Source organism: Danio rerio, chromosome 4, assembly GCF_052040795.2.
Source record: "Danio rerio strain M-AB ecotype USA chromosome 4, GRCz13ab, whole genome shotgun sequence".
Lineage (NCBI taxonomy): Eukaryota > Metazoa > Chordata > Actinopteri > Cypriniformes > Danionidae > Danio > Danio rerio.
This window is the reverse complement of record NC_141024.2, coordinates 40,813,350-40,833,690: the sequence shown is the minus strand read 5'-3', so window position 1 is coordinate 40,833,690 and position 20,341 is coordinate 40,813,350. Positions and strand designations below refer to the sequence as shown.

At 45.8% G+C, this 20,341-nt stretch overlaps 1 protein-coding gene and 6 non-coding genes across 7 annotated transcripts; 6 read left to right on the top strand and 1 right to left on the bottom strand.

Moving 5' to 3' along the window:
• The first annotated feature begins 372 nt into the window (after positions 1–372).
• LOC148680698 (U1 spliceosomal RNA) lies at positions 373–536 on the top strand. The gene has a single exon (XR_015943826.1). It is a non-coding gene; the product is annotated as a U1 spliceosomal RNA (small nuclear RNA).
• Positions 537–1,929: 1,393 nt separating this feature from the next.
• LOC148680697 (U1 spliceosomal RNA) lies at positions 1,930–2,093 on the top strand. The gene has a single exon (XR_015944103.1). It is a non-coding gene; the product is annotated as a U1 spliceosomal RNA (small nuclear RNA).
• A 1,391-nt stretch (positions 2,094–3,484) lies between these two features.
• Positions 3,485–3,648, top strand: LOC148680696 (U1 spliceosomal RNA). Its single transcript, XR_015944100.1, has one exon. It is a non-coding gene; the product is annotated as a U1 spliceosomal RNA (small nuclear RNA).
• A 1,391-nt stretch (positions 3,649–5,039) lies between these two features.
• LOC148680695 (U1 spliceosomal RNA) lies at positions 5,040–5,203 on the top strand. The gene has a single exon (XR_015944095.1). It is a non-coding gene; the product is annotated as a U1 spliceosomal RNA (small nuclear RNA).
• A 1,393-nt stretch (positions 5,204–6,596) lies between these two features.
• Positions 6,597–6,760, top strand: LOC141384015 (U1 spliceosomal RNA). Its single transcript, XR_015489138.2, has one exon. It is a non-coding gene; the product is annotated as a U1 spliceosomal RNA (small nuclear RNA).
• Positions 6,761–8,151: 1,391 nt separating this feature from the next.
• On the top strand, positions 8,152–8,315 carry LOC148680694 (U1 spliceosomal RNA). The gene has a single exon (XR_015944073.1). It is a non-coding gene; the product is annotated as a U1 spliceosomal RNA (small nuclear RNA).
• A 2,120-nt stretch (positions 8,316–10,435) lies between these two features.
• LOC148680693 (uncharacterized) lies at positions 10,436–20,019 on the bottom strand. The gene is made up of 6 exons (XM_088650310.1): positions 16,570–20,019; positions 15,442–15,521; positions 14,901–15,299; positions 14,256–14,783; positions 13,984–14,152; positions 10,436–13,620 (listed from the first exon to the last, which is right to left on the bottom strand). The coding sequence occupies exon 6, from the start codon at positions 13,097–13,099 to the stop codon at positions 11,222–11,224; it is 1,878 nt and encodes a 625-aa protein (XP_088506436.1). The 5' UTR covers positions 13,100–13,620; positions 13,984–14,152; positions 14,256–14,783; positions 14,901–15,299; positions 15,442–15,521; positions 16,570–20,019; the 3' UTR covers positions 10,436–11,221.
• Between the last annotated feature and the right edge of the window lie 322 nt (positions 20,020–20,341).

Here is a 20,341-nt window from a genome sequence, read left to right as displayed (position 1 = left end):
CAGAGAAAAACGACATCTGTAGAGAAAGAAAACAGATGGAGGAAAAGAAAGAAAGAACAGGAGGATCCCATCCCCTCCCCCCCATAGAGGGTCTGTTATCCCCAGATCGAGTGCGTCCGGTGGAATCCATGTGTTGGCAGCCCCAACTGATGACAAAACACAAAGCAAGCATCTGGAGGAAGCTCAAACTCTTCATGCGTTGCCACAGATACTAGCGAGTGAATTGCAGGCACAGGCACGTCTGCTGCAAGTACAGCGCCGTCAGGAGACAGGGGTTGCTGGCCCATTCCCCATGCTCGGTGGCTGGACATCACCGCCCTGGAGTACGGCCGATAGAAAACGGCGGCTGCCGTTTGCGCCGCCCGGCAACTCATACTTACCTGGCAGGGGAGATACCATGATCAAGAAGGTGGTTCACCCAGGGCGAGGCTTGGCCATTGCACTCCGGCCACGCTGACCCCTGCGAATTCCCCAAATGAGGGAATCTCGACTGCATAATTTCTGGTAGTGGGGGACTGCGTTCGCGCTCTCCCCTGAGCACAGTGGTTCAAGACAGAGTTCAGGCGGCAGCGTCGGACCCGGCTGGTGCCAAGTGGTGCTCGCTGCAGAGCCGTTTGAGGAGAGCTGAGCTCCAGCGAGGGGGAGCTTAAGCTTGAGCTCCACCTTTTTTGCACTTCTTCTACGAGTGATGTCACTGGGGGTAGGGTTAGGGGCGGGGTTGGTGTACGCATTAAAACAGCTTACAGGAGGAGGAGCGACAGCTCATGCTCCCCCTCGCTGTGGAGCTCAGCTCTCCTCAAATGGCTCTGCAGCGAGCACCCTCTCGCTGGAGCGGCGCTTCCCTCTCTTCCTCGTCCTTTGCCAAGCCTCTTTTGCTCCAGTAGAGCCGCGCGCGCCTGTGGAAGGCCTGCCCACCCGTCGCTAGAAGAGCCTGTTCTGACGCCGAAAACTACTCGAAAGGTCCCCCCTCAAAGCGGTTTGACCAGGTGAAGGAACACGCAAAGAGAGCCCCCGGTGGCTTTTGTCCGCCAAGCGAGTGTGCCCTGTGGAATGTCAGAATTTTATTTTTACCGGCCTGCCGCTGTTACTGACGGAACGAATGCAGACCGTGTGAAAGGTCATCATTTTATCTGCCATTAAGTAAGCGAACGCTTCGGCTCGTATCAGAGGTAACTTTGTTTCAAGAACTGCAATCTTTTGCAGACGTCTGTGGCGTTTTGGGCAGAGGGACGGTTCTAAACCAATCTGAACCAGAGGCAATTTCGCAGCCAGCCGTCGGTGGTTTCCCGTCCCCGGAATGTAAGGTGCTTGCAGCGGGAGGTTGTTTCGTTGGCGCTTCCGCTTTCGTCAGTGAAGTTCTTTTGCGGAACGTTTGTAGATCCCGTCGTCTTCTTCAAGCTATGTCGTTTGAGCACTGTGCTGATAGGCTGACGTAAGAAAACAGGACACAAAACATACAAGGCAAGAGTGCAAAGCACGGAGCTCTAGGCAAAGGTGGTCCGAACCGCAGCAAAGCAGGAGGTCGACATGTCCAAATAGACCAAATCAGAAACTAAGCAGAGAAAAACGACATCTGTAGAGAAAGAAAACAGATGGAGGAAAAGAAAGAAAGAACAGGAGGATCCCACCCCCTCCCCCCCATAGAGGGTCTGTTATCCCCAGATCGAGTGCGTCCGGTGGAATCCATGTGTTGGCAGCCCCAACTGATGACAAAACACAAAGCAAGCATCTGGAGGAAGCTCAAACTCTTCATGCGTTGCCACAGATACTAGCGAGTGAATTGCAGGCACAGGCACGTCTGCTGCAAGTACAGCGCCGTCAGGAGACAGGGGTTGCTGGCCCATTCCCCATGCTCGGTGGCTGGACATCACCGCCCTGGAGTACGGCCGATAGAAAACGGCGGCTGCCGTTTGCGCCGCCCGGCAACTCATACTTACCTGGCAGGGGAGATACCATGATCAAGAAGGTGGTTCACCCAGGGCGAGGCTTGGCCATTGCACTCCGGCCACGCTGACCCCTGCGAATTCCCCAAATGTGGGAATCTCGACTGCATAATTTCTGGTAGTGGGGGACTGCGTTCGCGCTCTCCCCTGAGCACAGTGGTTCAAGACAGAGTTCAGGCGGCAGCGTCGGACCCGGCTGGAGCCAAGTGGTGCTCGCTGCAGAGCCGTTTGAGGAGAGCTGAGCTCCAGCGAGGGGGAGCTTAAGCTTGAGCTCCACCTTTTTTGCACTTCTTCTACGAGTGATGTCACTGGGGGTAGGGTTAGGGGCGGGGTTGGTGTACGCATTAAAACAGCTTACAGGAGGAGGAGCGACAGCTCATGCTCCCCCTCGCTGGAGCTCAGCTCTCCTCAAATGGCTCAGCAGCGAGCACCCTCTCGCTGCAGCGGCGCTTCCCTCTCTTCCTCGTCCTTTGCCAAGCCTCTTTTGCTCCAGTAGAGCCGCGCGCGCCTGTGGAAGGCCTGCCCACCCGTCGCTAGAAGAGCCTGTTCTGACGCCGAAAACTACTCGAAAGGTCCCCCCTCAAAGCGGTTTGACCAGGTGAAGGAACACGCAAAGAGAGCCCCCGGTGGCTTTTGTCCGCCAAGCGAGTGTGCCCTGTGGAATGTCAGAATTTTATTTTTACCGGCCTGCCGCTGTTACTGACGGAACGAATGCAGACCGTGTGGAGGGGCATCATTTTATCTGCCATTAAGTAAGCGAACGCTTCGGCTCGGATCAGAGGTAACTTTGTTTCAAGAATTGCAATCTTTTGCATACGTCTGTGGCGTTTTGGGCAGAGGGACGGTTCTAAACCAATCTGAACCAGAGGCAATTTCGCAGCCAGCCGTCGGTGGTTTCCCGTCCCCGGAATGTAAGGTGCTTGCAGCGGGAGGTTGTTTCGTTGGCGCTTCCGCTTTCGTCAGTGAAGTTCTTTTGCGGAACGTTTGTAGATCCCGTCGTCTTCTTCAAGCTATGTCGTTTGAGCACTGTGCTGATAGGCTGACGTAAGAAAACAGGACACAAAACATACAAGGCAAGAGTGCAAATCACGGAGCTCTAGGCAAAGGCGGTCCGAACCGCAACAAAGCAGGAGGTCGACATGTCCAAATAGCCCAAATCAGAAACTAAGCAGAGAAAAACGGCATCTGTAGAGAAAGAAAACAGATGGAGGAAAAGAAAGAAAGAACAGGAGGATCCCCTCCCCTCCCCCCCATAGAGGGTCTGTTATCCCCAGATCGAGTGCGTCCGGTGGAATCCATGTGTTGGCAGCCCCAACTGATGACAATACACAAAGCAAGCATCTGGAGGAAGCTCAAACTCTTCATGCGTTGCCACAGTTACTAGCGAGTGGTTTGCAGGCACAGGCACGTCTGCTGCAAGTACAGCGCCGTCAGGAGACAGGGGTTGCTGGCCCATTCCCCATGCTCGGTGGCTGGGCATCACCGCCCTGGAGTACGGCCGATAGAAAACGGCGGCTGCCGTTTGCGCCGCCCGGCAACTCATACTTACCTGGCAGGGGAGATACCATGATCAAGAAGGTGGTTCACCCAGGGCGAGGCTTGGCCATTGCACTCCGGCCACGCTGACCCCTGCGAATTCCCCAAATGTGGGAATCTCGACTGCATAATTTCTGGTAGTGGGGGACTGCGTTCGCGCTCTCCCCTGAGCACAGTGGTTCAAGACAGAGTTCAGGCGGCAGCGTCGGACCCGGCTGGAGCCAAGTGGTGCTCGCTGCAGAGCCGTTTGAGGAGAGCTGAGCTCCAGCGAGGGGGAGCTTAAGCTTGAGCTCCACCTTTTTTGCACTTCTTCTACGAGTGATGTCACTGGGGGTAGGGTTAGGGGCGGGGTTGGTGTACGCATTAAAACAGCTTACAGTAGGAGTAGCGACAGCTCATGCTCCCCCTCGCTGGAGCTCAGCTCTCCTCAAATGGCTCTGCAGCGAGCACCCTCTCGCTGGAGCGGCGCTTCCCTCTCTTCCTCGTCCTTTGCCAAGCCTCTTTTGCTCCAGTAGAGCCGCGCGCGCCTGTGGAAGGCCTGCCCACCCGTCGCTAGAAGAGCCTGTTCTGACGCCGAAAACTACTCGAAAGGTCCCCCCTCAAAGCGGTTTGACCAGGTGAAGGAACACGCAAAGAGAGCCCCCGGTGGCTTTTGTCCACCAAGCGAGTGTGCCCTGTGGAATGTCAGAATTTTATTTTTACCGGCCTGCCGCTGTTACTGACGGAACGAATGCAGACCGTGTGAAAGGTCATCATTTTATCTGCCATTAAGTAAGCGAACGCTTCGGCTCGGATCAGAGGTAACTTTGTTTCAAGAACTGCAATCTTTTGCAGACGTCTGTGGCGTTTTGGGCAGAGGGACGGTTCTAAACCAATCTGAACCAGAGGCAATTTCGCAGCCAGCCGTCGGTGGTTTCCCGTCCCCGGAATGTAAGGTGCTTGCAGCGGGAGGTTGTTTCGTTGGCGCTTCCGCTTTCGTCAGTGAAGTTCTTTTGCGGAACGTTTGTAGATCCCGTCGTCTTCTTCAAGCTATGTCGTTTGAGCACTGTGCTGATAGGCTGACGTAAGAAAACAGGACACAAAACATACAAGGCAAGAGTGCAAAGCACGGAGCTCTAGGCAAAGGCGGTCCGAACCGCAGCAAAGCAGGAGGTCGACATGTCCAAATAGACCAAATCAGAAACTAAGCAGAGGAAAACGGCATCTGTAGAGAAAGAAAACAGATGGAGGAAAAGAAAGAAAGAACAGGAGGATCCCCTCCCCTCCCCCCCATAGAGGGTCTGTTATCCCCAGATCGAGTGCGTCCGGTGGAATCCATGTGTTGGCAGCCCCAACTGATGACAATACACAAAGCAAGCATCTGGAGGAAGCTCAAACTCTTCATGCGTTGCCACAGTTACTAGCGAGTGGTTTGCAGGCACAGGCACGTCTGCTGCAAGTACAGCGCCGTCAGGAGACAGGGGTTGCTGGCCCATTCCCCATGCTCGGTGGCTGGGCATCACCGCCCTGGAGTACGGCCGATAGAAAACGGCGGCTGCCGTTTGCGCCGCCCGGCAACTCATACTTACCTGGCAGGGGAGATACCATGATCAAGAAGGTGGTTCACCCAGGGCGAGGCTTGGCCATTGCACTCCGGCCACGCTGACCCCTGCGAATTCCCCAAATGTGGGAATCTCGACTGCATAATTTCTGGTAGTGGGGGACTGCGTTCGCGCTCTCCCCTGAGCACAGTGGTCCAAGACAGAGTTCAGGCGGCAGCGTCGAACCCGGCTGGAGCCAAGTGGTGTTTGCTGCAGAGCCGTTTGAGGAGAGCTGAGCTCCAGCGAGGGGGAGCTTAAGCTTGAGCTCCACCTTTTTTGCACTTCTTCTACGAGTGATGTCACTGGGGGTAGGGTTAGGGGCGGGGTTGGTGTACGCATTAAAACAGCTTACAGGAGGAGGAGCGACAGCTCATGCTCCCCCTCGCTGTGGAGCTCAGCTCTCCTCAAATGGCTCTGCAGCGAGCACCCTCTCGCTGGAGCGGCGCTTCCCTCTCTTCCTCGTCCTTTGCCAAGCCTCTTTTGCTCCAGTAGAGCCGCGCGCGCCTGTGGAAGGCCTGCCCACCCGTCGCTAGAAGAGCCTGTTCTGACGCCGAAAACTACTCGAAAGGTCCCCCCTCAAAGCGGTTTGACCAGGTGAAGGAACACGCAAAGAGAGCCCCCGGTGGCTTTTGTCCGCCAAGCGAGTGTGCCCTGTGGAATGTCAGAATTTTATTTTTACCGGCCTGCCGCTGTTACTGACGGAACGAATGCAGACCGTGTGAAAGGTCATCATTTTATCTGCCATTAAGTAAGCGAACGCTTCGGCTCGGATCAGAGGTAACTTTGTTTCAAGAACTGCAATCTTTTGCAGACGTCTGTGGCGTTTTGGGCAGAGGGACGGTTCTAAACCAATCTGAACCAGAGGCAATTTCGCAGCCAGCCGTCGGTGGTTTCCCGTCCCCGGAATGTAAGGTGCTTGCAGCGGGAGGTTGTTTCGTTGGCGCTTCCGCTTTCGTCAGTGAAGTTCTTTTGCGGAACGTTTGTAGATCCCGTCGTCTTCTTCAAGCTATGTCGTTTGAGCACTGTGCTGATAGGCTGACGTAAGAAAACAGGACACAAAACATACAAGGCAAGAGTGCAAAGCACGGAGCTCTAGGCAAAGGTGGTCCGAACCGCAGCAAAGCAGGAGGTCGACATGTCCAAATAGACCAAATCAGAAACTAAGCAGAGAAAAACGACATCTGTAGAGAAAGAAAACAGATGGAGAAGAAGAAAGAAAGAACAGGAGGATCCCATCCCCTCCCCCCCATAGAGGGTCTGTTATCCCCAGATCGAGTGCGTCCGGTGGAATCCATGTGTTGGCAGCCCCAACTGATGACAAAACACAAAGCAAGCATCTGGAGGAAGCTCAAACTCTTCATGCGTTGCCACAGATACTAGCGAGTGAATTGCAGGCACAGGCACGTCTGCTGCAAGTACAGCGCCGTCAGGAGACAGGGGTTGCTGGCCCATTCCCCATGCTCGGTGGCTGGACATCACCGCCCTGGAGTACGGCCGATAGAAAACGGCGGCTGCCGTTTGCGCCGCCCGGCAACTCATACTTACCTGGCAGGGGAGATACCATGATCAAGAAGGTGGTTCACCCAGGGCGAGGCTTGGCCATTGCACTCCGGCCACGCTGACCCCTGCGAATTCCCCAAATGTGGGAATCTCGACTGCATAATTTCTGGTAGTGGGGGACTGCGTTCGCGCTCTCCCCTGAGCACAGTGGTTCAAGACAGAGTTCAGGCGGCAGCGTCGGACTCGGCTGGAGCCAAGTGGTGCTCGCTGCAGAGCCGTTTGAGGAGAGCTGAGCTCCAGCGAGGGGGAGCTTAGGCTTGAGCTCCACCTTTTTTGCACTTCTTCTACGAGTGATGTCACTGGGGGTAGGGTTAGGGGCGGGGTTGGTGTACGCATTAAAACAGCTTACAGGAGGAGGAGCGACAGCTCATGCTCCCCCTCGCTGGAGCTCAGCTCTCCTCAAATGGCTCAGCAGCGAGCACCCTCTCGCTGCAGCGGCGCTTCCCTCTCTTCCTCGTCCTTTGCCAAGCCTCTTTTGCTCCAGTAGAGCCGCGCGCGCCTGTGGAAGGCCTGCCCACCCGTCGCTAGAAGAGCCTGTTCTGACGCCGAAAACTACTCGAAAGGTCCCCCCTCAAAGCGGTTTGACCAGGTGAAGGAACACGCAAAGAGAGCCCCCGGTGGCTTTTGTCCGCCAAGCGAGTGTGCCCTGTGGAATGTCAGAATTTTATTTTTACCGGCCTGCCGCTGTTACTGACGGAACGAATGCAGACCGTGTGGAGGGGCATCATTTTATCTGCCATTAAGTAAGCGAACGCTTCGGCTCGGATCAGAGGTAACTTTGTTTCAAGAATTGCAATCTTTTGCATACGTCTGTGGCGTTTTGGGCAGAGGGACGGTTCTAAACCAATCTGAACCAGAGGCAATTTCGCAGCCAGCCGTCGGTGGTTTCCCGTCCCCGGAATGTAAGGTGCTTGCAGCGGGAGGTTGTTTCGTTGGCGCTTCCGCTTTCGTCAGTGAAGTTCTTTTGCGGAACGTTTGTAGATCCCGTCGTCTTCTTCAAGCTATGTCGTTTGAGCACTGTGCTGATAGGCTGACGTAAGAAAACAGGACACAAAACATACAAGGCAAGAGTGCAAATCACGGAGCTCTAGGCAAAGGCGGTCCGAACCGCAACAAAGCAGGAGGTCGACATGTCCAAATAGCCCAAATCAGAAACTAAGCAGAGAAAAACGGCATCTGTAGAGAAAGAAAACAGATGGAGGAAAAGAAAGAAAGAACAGGAGGATCCCCTCCCCTCCCCCCCATAGAGGGTCTGTTATCCCCAGATCGAGTGCGTCCGGTGGAATCCATGTGTTGGCAGCCCCAACTGATGACAATACACAAAGCAAGCATCTGGAGGAAGCTCAAACTCTTCATGCGTTGCCACAGTTACTAGCGAGTGGTTTGCAGGCACAGGCACGTCTGCTGCAAGTACAGCGCCGTCAGGAGACAGGGGTTGCTGGCCCATTCCCCATGCTCGGTGGCTGGGCATCACCGCCCTGGAGTACGGCCGATAGAAAACGGCGGCTGCCGTTTGCGCCGCCCGGCAACTCATACTTACCTGGCAGGGGAGATACCATGATCAAGAAGGTGGTTCACCCAGGGCGAGGCTTGGCCATTGCACTCCGGCCACGCTGACCCCTGCGAATTCCCCAAATGTGGGAATCTCGACTGCATAATTTCTGGTAGTGGGGGACTGCGTTCGCGCTCTCCCCTGAGCACAGTGGTCCAAGACAGAGTTCAGGCGGCAGCGTCGAACCCGGCTGGAGCCAAGTGGTGTTTGCTGCAGAGCCGTTTGAGGAGAGCTGAGCTCCAGCGAGGGGGAGCTTAAGCTTGAGCTCCACCTTTTTTGCACTTCTTCTACGAGTGATGTCACTGGGGGTAGGGTTAGGGGCGGGGTTGGTGTACGCATTAAAACAGCTTACAGGAGGAGGAGCGACAGCTCATGCTCCCCCTCGCTGTGGAGCTCAGCTCTCCTCAAATGGCTCTGCAGCGAGCACCCTCTCGCTGGAGCGGCGCTTCCCTCTCTTCCTCGTCCTTTGCCAAGCCTCTTTTGCTCCAGTAGAGCCGCGCGCGCCTGTGGAAGGCCTGCCCACCCGTCGCTAGAAGAGCCTGTTCTGACGCCGAAAACTACTCGAAAGGTCCCACCTCAAAGCGGTTTGACCAGGTGAAGGAACACGCAAAGAGAGCCCCCGGTGGCTTTTGTCCGCCAAGCGAGTGTGCCCTGTGGAATGTCAGAATTTTATTTTTACCGGCCTGCCGCTGTTACTGACGGAACGAATGCAGACCGTGTGAAAGGTCATCATTTTATCTGCCATTAAGTAAGCGAACGCTTCGGCTCGGATCAGAGGTAACTTTGTTTCAAGAACTGCAATCTTTTGCAGACGTCTGTGGCGTTTTGGGCAGAGGGACGGTTCTAAACCAATCTGAACCAGAGGCAATTTCGCAGCCAGCCGTCGGTGGTTTCCCGTCCCCGGAATGTAAGGTGCTTGCAGCGGGAGGTTGTTTCGTTGGCGCTTCCGCTTTCGTCAGTGAAGTTCTTTTGCGGAACGTTTGTAGATCCCGTCGTCTTCTTCAAGCTATGTCGTTTGAGCACTGTGCTGATAGGCTGACGTAAGAAAACAGGACACAAAACATACAAGGCAAGAGTGCAAAGCACGGAGCTCTAGGCAAAGGCGGTCCGAACCGCAGCAAAGCAGGAGGTCGACATGTCCAAATAGCCCAAATCAGAAACTAAGCAGAGAAAAACGGCATCTGTAGAGAAAGAAAACAGATGGAGGAAAAGAAAGAAAGAACAGGAGGATCCCCTCCCCTCCCCCCTGCGAATGGCGATCAACCTGTACGGCGTGCAAATTTCACTATAGATGTGTAGGCAATTACAGCACCTGATTGGTTGATTGAGTTTCAACAAACCATGAATGAATTGCTTTTACGAGTGAACAACCCCCTGGTGATGTCATCAAAACAAATAGTAGTAACTGTCAGAACACGTTCTATATGGTGTGGTGCTTTTGAAATTAAAGCAAACAACTCTACCTGTGCACAAAAGTAAACTATGAAATGATCATTTAATAAGTTTGTTATTAAAATTTAATAAGTTCCGTCAAAATCCTCATAAACCTCAACAAATGTAATATATAAATTATTATGTTACATCAGTTCTATAAATAAAATATTCATATGTAATATAATTAATAGTAGTAATTAAAGGTCAAACTTTTTTAAATGCATAATGTTTAGTAGAATTATTCTTAAATATGTTTGTATAACAAAAAAATGCAAATATTTAGCTTCTGTTCTATTATATTATACAGATATACCATCATATGTCTAATAGCAGTGATACAATTACATAAAATGAACAATAATCCCTTACTTTGTCACTGGGTGAGTATTTTAATTATAGTAACTAACTACTTTGTAACAAATTACAACATTTCTATTTTGAGAGTGTAATGTCATAGGATATTTGAATAATGTACTGTTTTTTTTTTTTTTTTTTTTTTTTTTTTTTACACCATATTAACCAAGTGGTATTTGTGTGTTGCAGGTGAAGCTTGATGTTAAAGTGTGGTTTAAGGATGAATACAGTGGCATCCCATCTGGCGGCAACAGGATAAGCTGTCTTCGACTCCAGAGCTGGACTTGGAAAAACACAGAGGAGCAATAGACTTTTCAGAACACCTGTACCAGAGATTACTATTAAAATGGACTGCATATTATTGTCATAGAGTTAGATAATATTATTCTAAATTAAATTCAAATGATTTAGGCAATTTTTAAAAACTAATGAAGTCATTCCCACAAATACAAAAACAAACACGAGGTTGTATTTTATTATCCAAATTTATTAAAAGTGCAAAAGAAAAGTTATAAACATATTGTTAGACCTGCCTGACATAAAAATGTATACAATAGATATGCTTTGTACATAATAAATAAAAACACATTACTATCACTATAATTAATTATAATATTATTGATAGCAGTTATAGATATAAGAATATATTTGTATATATTAACAAAAAATTGCTGCCAGGTCAAGCATTGAGATATTAAAAAAAAAAGTTCCTTTAAAAAAACAAAGCTAACAATTAAAGTATAAAAAGCAACATCAGTAATCAAAAAGTAGTTATTAAAATACTTTAACCTAATATTATATAATTATTAAACATAAATAAAAAAACAAGAAAACAATCAACGAAATACTGTAAACTGTAAAACAATATAACATACATTTCTGCAACAAAACAGTGTTACAAAAATCAACAAATTAGTGTAAAACACTGTAAACTTAAACAAATGTTAATATAACATTCATTTCTGCAACAATAACAACAATCAAAAAATTAGTGCAAACTGTAAACGGTTGCATTTTTGCAACAATAAATTACAATCTACAAATCAGTTTAAAACGATGTATACTCTGAAACAATCAACTGGTAATATAACATACATTTGTGCAACAATAAGTGTAACAACAATGAACAAATTAGTGCAAACTGTAAAAAACTGTAAACTTTAAAACAAATAAATGTTAATATAACATTTATGCATCAATAACAGTGTTGCAAAAATTAACAAATTAGTGTAAAACACTGTAAACTCTCAAACAACCAACTGTTATAATAACATATACATTTTTGCAACAATAACATGGATAGAGGTCCAGTTAGACAGACTCGGAGGCCTGAGACTGAGAGCCCAAGAGAACGTCCACAGCCCTTTTAAAGTCTTCAAAACAGTCAAAGTCTGCCCAGCAAGGTTTGTGGACGTGGAGGCTTTGGAGCTCTCACAGTAGCTCTTCTTTCTGTATTTCTTGTGGCCTTGAGTTGGTTGGCCACACAGAGCACAGATGTAAACCTTCACTGAGGTTGGATGTCCAGAGCCACTGAGTTCTGCCTTTTTCCTCTTGTAGACTGTTGATCTTGAGGGCAACAGTGGCAGAGTGGATGCCTGCGGCAAGGAAACAGCTGGAGGTGCAGTCAGCGGAGTGTGTGTGTGCCGGAGTCCTGCGGGCATTGAATGGGCTGGCGCAGGAACTGGTTGAGCAAGAGCAGAGGGAGGGACAGGTAAGATTTGCGGGAGCCTTTGCTTCAACTTTTGGGTGCCGGCCAGAGAAGTGGTGATGGGATACTGCACTGCAGGCCGGCTGGTATGGGGTCTTTCCTCTTGAAGCTCCTCAGCGGGGGGCTGGCTGGTGCTGGAGACGCTCTGGTGACGACGGAGGACAGACAGACCCTGGTCGGTGACGTTTGTGGCTGACAGTGCCTCCTGCCTCCTGATGAACTCGCTCACGCACTTTGAATTTATTTTCAGGATGGGAATCCCGAGTTTGCTGAGCTGATCATCGTCCACCGTCACTCTCTGCTGCACACGCTGGTACAGTTTAGTGATCTGCTGTTTCAGCGGTGACCCTTTAGCTTTTCCTCCAACACCAGGATGAAGCCACAGCTGTTTGACCAGGCAGTACATCAGCTGGTTCTTTCTGGAGTCCACCAAGTGTGCGGCTGAGTAGCGCTGGCTGAACTTGAGCTTCTGCACCAGGGACGCCTCAGTCGGATCTCCACTGGTGCGGCCAAACAGAGCATTGCCCCAGCGTGCAGAGTAGAGGCTGTCGAATTGTTGGATGCTGCGGTCATGGAGGTCAAGCTTGTTCCAGGCGCTGATGACCTTTTGCCTGGTCGACTCATTTAGGGCAAGTTTTCCTTCCTCCAGGGCGATCTCAACAAGGACTTTACACAGATCCTCTACGTGCTGGTACCCAGGCAGATGATTGGGACCGCACACGTCCTCCACACAGGGGTCAAACTCAGCAGCCACTGCCTGATCGGTGAGGCACAGACGGTTCCTCAGAGGAGTCAGGCTGTCCCTCTCGCGGTCTGAGGAGTAGCCCACATCATCATCTTCCTCCTGCGGCTCTTCCTCTGCCACCCCAGCAGGAACATCTTCGTCCTCATCCTCATCTGCCTGAAGTGTCTCTCTAGTCTGAGCGTAATGATCAGGAGCACTGAAGGGCTCTGAGGACAGGGAAAACAGGTGCTCCAGACCAATGCGCTCATCACCAGCAGGAACCGGAGGCCTGTAGTTTGCCTCCTCCACCTCCCCAAATAGCTCCTGGCACCTTTGGTTTAGGCGATGGACCAGAGGAGACATGTACACCATATGTTTCCTCCCTTTCCGCCCTTGGACGCTGGCTGACTCCCTGTTAGAATTCCAGCGTTCGATGCCAGCCAGCAGATAGACTTGAAACGGGACGGCAGCACAGTGGGGTCCCGGGATCATGTCAGGGAGAAAGGAATGAAAGCCCTCCAGACTGTTGCTTCCTCTCACCGTACTGTACCGCGCAAGACGAACACCGTTATGGGTCACATACTTGGTGATGGTGTACATGTTCCTCCCTGGTGGACCCTGGATGCATTCAAGGTGCTTCTGCTGGTTCTCCCAGACGTGGTCGATGGCTGCAGAGTCCTTAAACAGATGCACCTGGTTCTCATCCATCCCTGCGGCTCCCTAAGGAGATCAATGGCGCACTGCAAGCGCGCACATGTTTCCTGGGCACCAACTGTGATCCTCCTGACGTAATGGCTGAGGTCATATTTACTGACACGCAGCTCGATGATCTGGCTGTCAGTCAGGGAGGCATAGTTGGTTGGGTGACCGGCACGTATCGCCTGTACCAGAAGAGCCATGTCGTCTTTGTTGTAGGCAAAGACGGCAGCAGAGAGGGCAGACTTGAACAGGGCATACTTTGGATGATGATCTGACCGTAGAGCTATTTCCTAAAAGAATAACAGTAAAAAAGTTTTGCAATACGTTTCCAAACTAACGTATTTTCCATTGTGTTAAATTTACCTTCTTGGTGGAGTCGTACTTCAGGACTTTGCCAAATGTGGACATGATCTGAGGACGGTAGTCCTCGATGTTATCTGCCTCTGAAATAAGAAACGCCTTTCTCATCAGTCTGGCAGATGGCGGCTCTCTCCGTGCTGGTGGTCGCTGGAACTGCTGGCACAAACTCCCTAAAAGCAGAGAAAACAGACACTTTGCTACTTAATCTTTGAATAAATGCTCAAAAGGATAGGAATTTAAAAATTATAATAATAATTCTGTCATCATTTGCTGATCCTTTTAATGATTTCAAAACATTATGGATTTATTTTAAAGACTAAACAAGATATTTAGAAAAATGTCAGAAACCTGTAACCATTGACTTCCATAGTATTTGTTTGTTTTTTTACAATGGAAGTCAATGGTTACCGGTTTTCGGCTTTCTTTAGAATATCTTCTTTTGTGTTTAACATAAGAGAGAAATTCATAAAGGTTTAAAACTACTCATTTCTGGATGAACTATCCATTTAAGAAAACAATTAACTCTGACTTACGAGTGATTTTCCCAGGTTTGTTGTACTGGCTGAGAAGAGTGGTGTACAAGTCCTTTCTCTGCAGATAGTCCTCGCAGTGGCTCTCCTGCACCTGTCTCCAAACCTTCACCATGGTGTTTCCCTCAGTGCGACCCTCATCAGGCGGATCACCTGCTTGTCCACGCCACGCCTAGAATCATAGGAGCAACACAATCATTAGATGATGGTGAATCTTAACTTTTTTTAAGACTCTGCATAATTTCACAATGATTTGTATTCTGCTAGAGACTCACCGTAGCGTCAAGACAGCAAGAAACACCGCTCTGTGAGCTGGACTGAGCTGGTTAAGGATGCACTGATCCCATGACAGGAAACGACCAATAGTATGCTCTTCCGACTCCTTTGCAGCCTTTCTACAGGCATGGCATGCCAGGACCTCAGTCAGCATGAAGTACCAGCCAGACATGTGGCAGATCTGTCTTACCGTGGATGAATACCCACAACGGTAGAGAAAAGCCTTCTGATTGGTGCGTGCTGGGCAGTCAGACCTTGGGCACCGAAGACTGTAACGCCACACACCGACTGGTCTCCAGAAAAAAACGGAGCTGCGAAAGTCTGCTGAGGGGACTTTTCCTTCCACCATTCCAGGAAATTCTGGAGGGTGAAACCACATCTGGTCATCCTTCAGGACTTTCCTCCACTTTCTGTTTCCATATTTGTCTTTATAAGACATGGCCCTCTGAAAGAGTCCCCTTTCAGTATCCTCCTTCAGCCTCAGTATGTCCAGACTCCCACATCTTGTGCCAACCCTCAAATGACACCTGGTAATTAGAATAACCGAGACAAAACTGTGTTAAAATCAGTTAAAGTTGATTTTTTTAAGTATTAAAGTATACATTTTTCTTATCTTAACATCCACAGAGTACTTTGACAGTTACCTCAGAATGTGCTGGGTCACTGTGTGTTGACCCACCAGATGACCTTCTAGGTTGAACGTCAGAAGAAGCCAAGGCAAGAACTGATGAGGCTGATACAGGAGCCGATGAAGAAGCCAAGGCAGGAACTGATGAGGCTGATACAGGAGCTGATGAAGAAGCCGAGGCAAAAACTGATGAGGCTGATGCAGGAGCCGATGAAGAAGCCGAGGCAAAAACTGACGAGGCTGATGCAGGAGCCGATGAAGAAGACTGGCAAGGAACTGATGAGGCTGACGCAGGAGCCGATGAAGAAGACTGGCAAGGAACTGATGAGGCTGACGCAGGAGCCGATGAAGAAGACTGGCCAGGAACTGATGAGGCTGATGCAGGAGCCTCCAATAAAGAAGTCGACGCAGGAGCCTTCAACAAAGTAAGTATAATAGTTAAAACCTTTTTCATTGACATAATCATACTTTTTGCACAGTCTCCCCATCTATGCTCACAAAACTGTATTCAGGAGTATATACACCACCTAATTGTGATGTACAAACGATGAACTTACAGCAGACAGTGGAGAGTCTGAGTGGGGCTTCTGTGAAAGATCTGCACAGGAACGTTTTCTTCTCTTTGCTTCCCCGGCTCCTAAATGAGCACAGTTGTGATTATCAGAACACAGTGTCTTAGTGTGACGACTTTTATTTATTAATGCACACAGTTGAAGCCGGAATTATAAGCCCCCCTGTTAAATTTGAGTTTATTTTTCATAATTTATGTGTAATGGAGAGAGGACTTGTTCAGGCACATTTCTAAACATAATAGTTCTAATAACTAATTTCTTATAATTTATCTTTGCCATGATGACAGTATATAATATTGGGTCACACTTTACAATAAGGTTTCATTAGATAATGTATTTACTAACATGAACTAATTATGAACAATGCTTGTACAGCATTTTTAATCATAGTTCAACATGTACTAATGCTTTATTAAAATAATATTTAATGCTTAGTTGATGGACTGTGAGCTGGCATGGATGACTGTAACACGAACAAATACTGTATTAAGTGTATTGTTCATTGCTTGTTTATGGTAGTAAATGCTTTGACATTAACTGATACAAACTTATTGTAAAGTGTCACCCTTTAAGGTAACACTTTAGAGTAATAGTCCATTAGTTAATATTAGTTAATGCATTTACTGACATGACTTAGAAGTCTAATACATTAATTACAGTATTCATTCATCTTTGTTAACGATTTAATGTTTAAGTTAAATAACGTTAGTTCATTAATGCACTGTGCATGAAATAATGTCAACAAGCACAACTTTGGATTTTAATAATGCATTAATGTTGAACTGATATTAATAAAGGCGGCACAAGATTGGTGACACTTAGTGTTAGTAAATTGATTAACTAAAGGACTATTATACTGAAGTGCTACCATATTCAGATTGAGAAAGTAAAGGCTTAACTAGCTTAACACTGTTTGTTCTGTAGCCAATAGAAAAACATAAATAATAAAACAAATAAAACTTTCTTCAGAAGATAATATACTATCGTAAGTACTGTGAAAATGTCCTTGCTCCATTACCTTGAATAAATATTTCACAGGAGCGCCCTCAACTGTACTTCATGCTGCAACAGTATGAATAAATGTTAATAAGTGACATTCATTATGTGATATACCTTGTCTTTCAGAGGAGCTGAGTGGTTTCTTCGGCAGACTGCCTTTGTCCTCAACTGCTAAAGAAGGACAAAAAAAAACACAAGATAGGCAAAAGTCAGTGTCAAAACAGCAAGAAGACAATCTCATCAGCACAGTGTTTTGATGTTGTGTTTAATTGATTATGCTATGGTACATAAACAATTAAAGACAATAATAAAGGGTTATACACACTGCAAATTTTAGATTGTAGATTTAACTACCTTAGAGTTCAAATTAACACTCCCTCAGTGTTTATATGGGAACCACTATAAAAGTGTTAAAATAACACTTTTGAAAGTGTTAAAAAAATTTTACCACTCAGAGAGTGTTAATTAGCAAACTCTTATTGTGTAAAATATATGAAAAATGTACACTGTTAAAAATTGTCCCGTTAAAAAACAGTAAAATACTGGCAGCTGCAGTTGCCAGCAATGTACTGTTATTTTACAGTATGTTGCTGTAAAAATACATGGACTACATTGATTTACACAATACTCAAGTGAACTCATTTTGCTCACTGAAAGCAACTGCCTCAACTGCTGAATAATTTATGAAGTAATGTGCTATATATGCTTAGAAGTATATTTATAATGATAACTTATTTTAGTTAATATGAAAAGTTCAGTTTAACTCTTAATGTCTTATTTTTCACAACAGCACACATTCATGTAAATCTGGAATCACCAGAGAGATTCTGACTGCATCAGCAACTAAACAGCCACTATCTTTAAATAGAGAAACATGCCGAATAACATCAGCAGCTCATTGTTCATCTTTCACTCATACACTGGCTCTACTCTCCTCCACAACGGTGACACACAGAAGAAATTAGTTTCAGGTTTTACAGTAAAATACTGTTTTTCCTTGATTTAACAGTAATCTACTGGCAGCTGTGGTTGCCAGCAATCTACTGTTTTTTTACAGTCTATTTCCGTAGTTTAAATTAACAGTATATTACTGTTAAAATACATTTTTACACTGTGTTTTTACCTCTCACACCTTTAACCCTTTAAACCCCAGGGCATATACTTCAGTTTTTATTGAAGTGTCCACACTACTGAGTGTTCAAGAAACATGTAGCAAAGCTGAAGTAAATTCATTAATTAACTGACTAATTAAATGATAATTGAGGATTAACAATGAACAAATGAAGAAATACTGAAGGGAAAAAACAAGAACAGAACATACAAAACTTTAGTCACAGCTTTATAATGAAATAACCTGAAGAACAACAAAAGATTAAATCATTTAAATGATCAGCGGATGATTAAACAACTCTACAAACATCATCACCAGCTACACTTATTACTTAATACATGTATTTTTGTATAACATCTACTAAAGTTCTTCTTGAGAAAAAGTGAAAGTTTTACGTCACCATCATGGAGAACAGAGTTTGCTTTAGTTGGGCTCTTAGCCCTGTCATTTATAAGATTTATATATTTTGGCTGCTGCAATTGTTAAGAACTTTGTTTAAAACACTCCTTTATTGTGGCAAGCCAGCCAAAAACCTAAATAAGATCTGGTGATGTTCATGTTGCTATTAAATGGCAGAGTCTGTTCTCATTTAGTATAATAAAATGTACTGCTCCTGTTCAATGTTAAATCTATTGTTTTACATTATATGTCTATATATGGCAATGATTTCTGGAAGTTTTTAAAAATATCTTGGACAATAACACTGCTCTATGGTGTAAATCGCACTCAAAGAGACATCAGCATATGAACCTCAATAATAATCAGCATATGAACCTCAATAATGGTGACAACTAACAAAATTAACAGTTTAACTCACAAACAGGCAACTGAAAGTCTAAACATAAACAACAGCAGAATCAAACACAAATAAAGAAAACTGTTAGACCATTATACAACATTTGTTTATACCGCAATGCATGCTGGGATATTTGTACCGTGCCACTCCCAGCATGCATTGCAGCATGAAACATTTGAGATGTTACCATTGTTGAGATACAAGGTCAGATTCATGAGGTCTGAGTGTGTATTTGTCATAACTGAACTGTTTTTGTATGTTATTTCTTAACTGTTAAGTAATTACGGAGGCATCTTTTCTGTTTCCACTTCTCATTAATTAAATTAATACCTGCAACTAAGCATAAAATCTATTGCATGAGGCCCTTCATCCAAATTTATACCAAAACATTTATCAGAACTAATTTCAAACAAAGAGATTTCTCTATTTACTGACTTCCCAACTTTATTGCTATAGTACAAACGCATTGTAAACTCTGCATTACAGCAGTTGGAAAATCTTCTTAAATGTGGTCAAGGGTGAAGAGCCCAACTAAACCAGCCCCTCACTCCATTACGGTGACACAAAAAACACCTTAATTTCTGTTGGATCTCAATGAGAATAGTATGGAAGTCAAATCAGTCAGTAATAAGTGTGTGTCTGCTGTTGTTTGTGGAGTTGTTTAATGATCCTCTGCTGAGACTGAAGCTGTTTTATTTGATTTGATTTTATTTAATGTTGTAACTCAAGTCACTGTTTGTGTTTCTTGTTTCTTTTCTTCAGTAATTGTAATTATTAACAGCAGGTGTTCATCAGTGTCTGAATTCACTCATTAGTGTTCATTAAAACTGTCAGGTGAACTATATTAGTTAACTAGTGTATGAAATAGTGAACGAGGACACAAAGTGTGATTTCAAACACAGACTTCAAAACATCGAATCTGAACTCTGTTAGCTCACAGTTTTCTGCAGTTGGTTACTTTCTCGAAAACAAAAATGTTACCCAGAAAGCACTGTTTTTAACAGAATATTACTGTTTTAGTGAAAAAACATTATTTTGCCGTAGAATCTGACCGTTTTTTAACAGCAATTTTTTACAGTGTATATCAAAATACTGGCAGCAGTAGCCAAAACCAAAGATGAAATCAACTGAGAATAAAACTTTAAATAAAATAATAATGAATAAAATTTTTTTTAACAAATTACACAATAAAATTTATTTTTATTTTCAACATCTTTAAAACAACTCATCACATTAAACAACTCATCATGGAGCTTCACTTATTACTGAGCTTTGGCTTTAATTCTGTCATGTGAACAAAAGCTCTTTATGAAATTTCTGTTGTTCATTTGAAGTCACCATGATGGAGGACAGAGTCTGCTTTAGTAGGGCTCTTCAACTTCTTGCTATAATTTTTTTTTTTTTTTAATTTGGATGCTATAATTATTAGTGCTAATCACACTATTCTTACATGTAGCATGAAAATTCAAAAGAAAATGTAAGAGTCAGTCTGAAGAGATTAACTATGTTATCAAAGCCATCTTCTCCTGCTTGTTTTCTAATTCAGTGTCACATTAGTTATGTGTGTGAAATAAATAAAATACATAAATGAAACCACTGAAGCTTTAACAATTAATGACTTTAAAAGCATGATTTACAATGTGAATGTTTGATCTATGGCAGCACTTAAAAACACACAGACATCAACAATTAGTCTTTGAATCTCAATAATGGTGACAAAAAAAAAAATCAATTAAAAAATCTACTGAAATATCACCTCCCAAACACAACACAAAATAAATAAAAAGAAAGAGATTGTAACAACATAAAGCTGCATAATTTATTTATGATGCAATGCATGCTGGGAGCTTTGTACTATGCTGGCACCCAGCATGAAATGTGCAGCTTTTTTCTTTTTAGCAACCATGGTTGAGGTTCATATCCTGATTCTTGATGTCTGTGTGTCATAAAGATCTGATGGAGCTTTAGTGTATGACACT

Coding starts and splice junctions, on each gene's coding strand:
- LOC148680693 (XM_088650310.1), bottom strand. CDS start 13,099: ATGGATGAGAACCAGGTGCATCTGTTTAAGGACTCTGCAGCCATCGAC.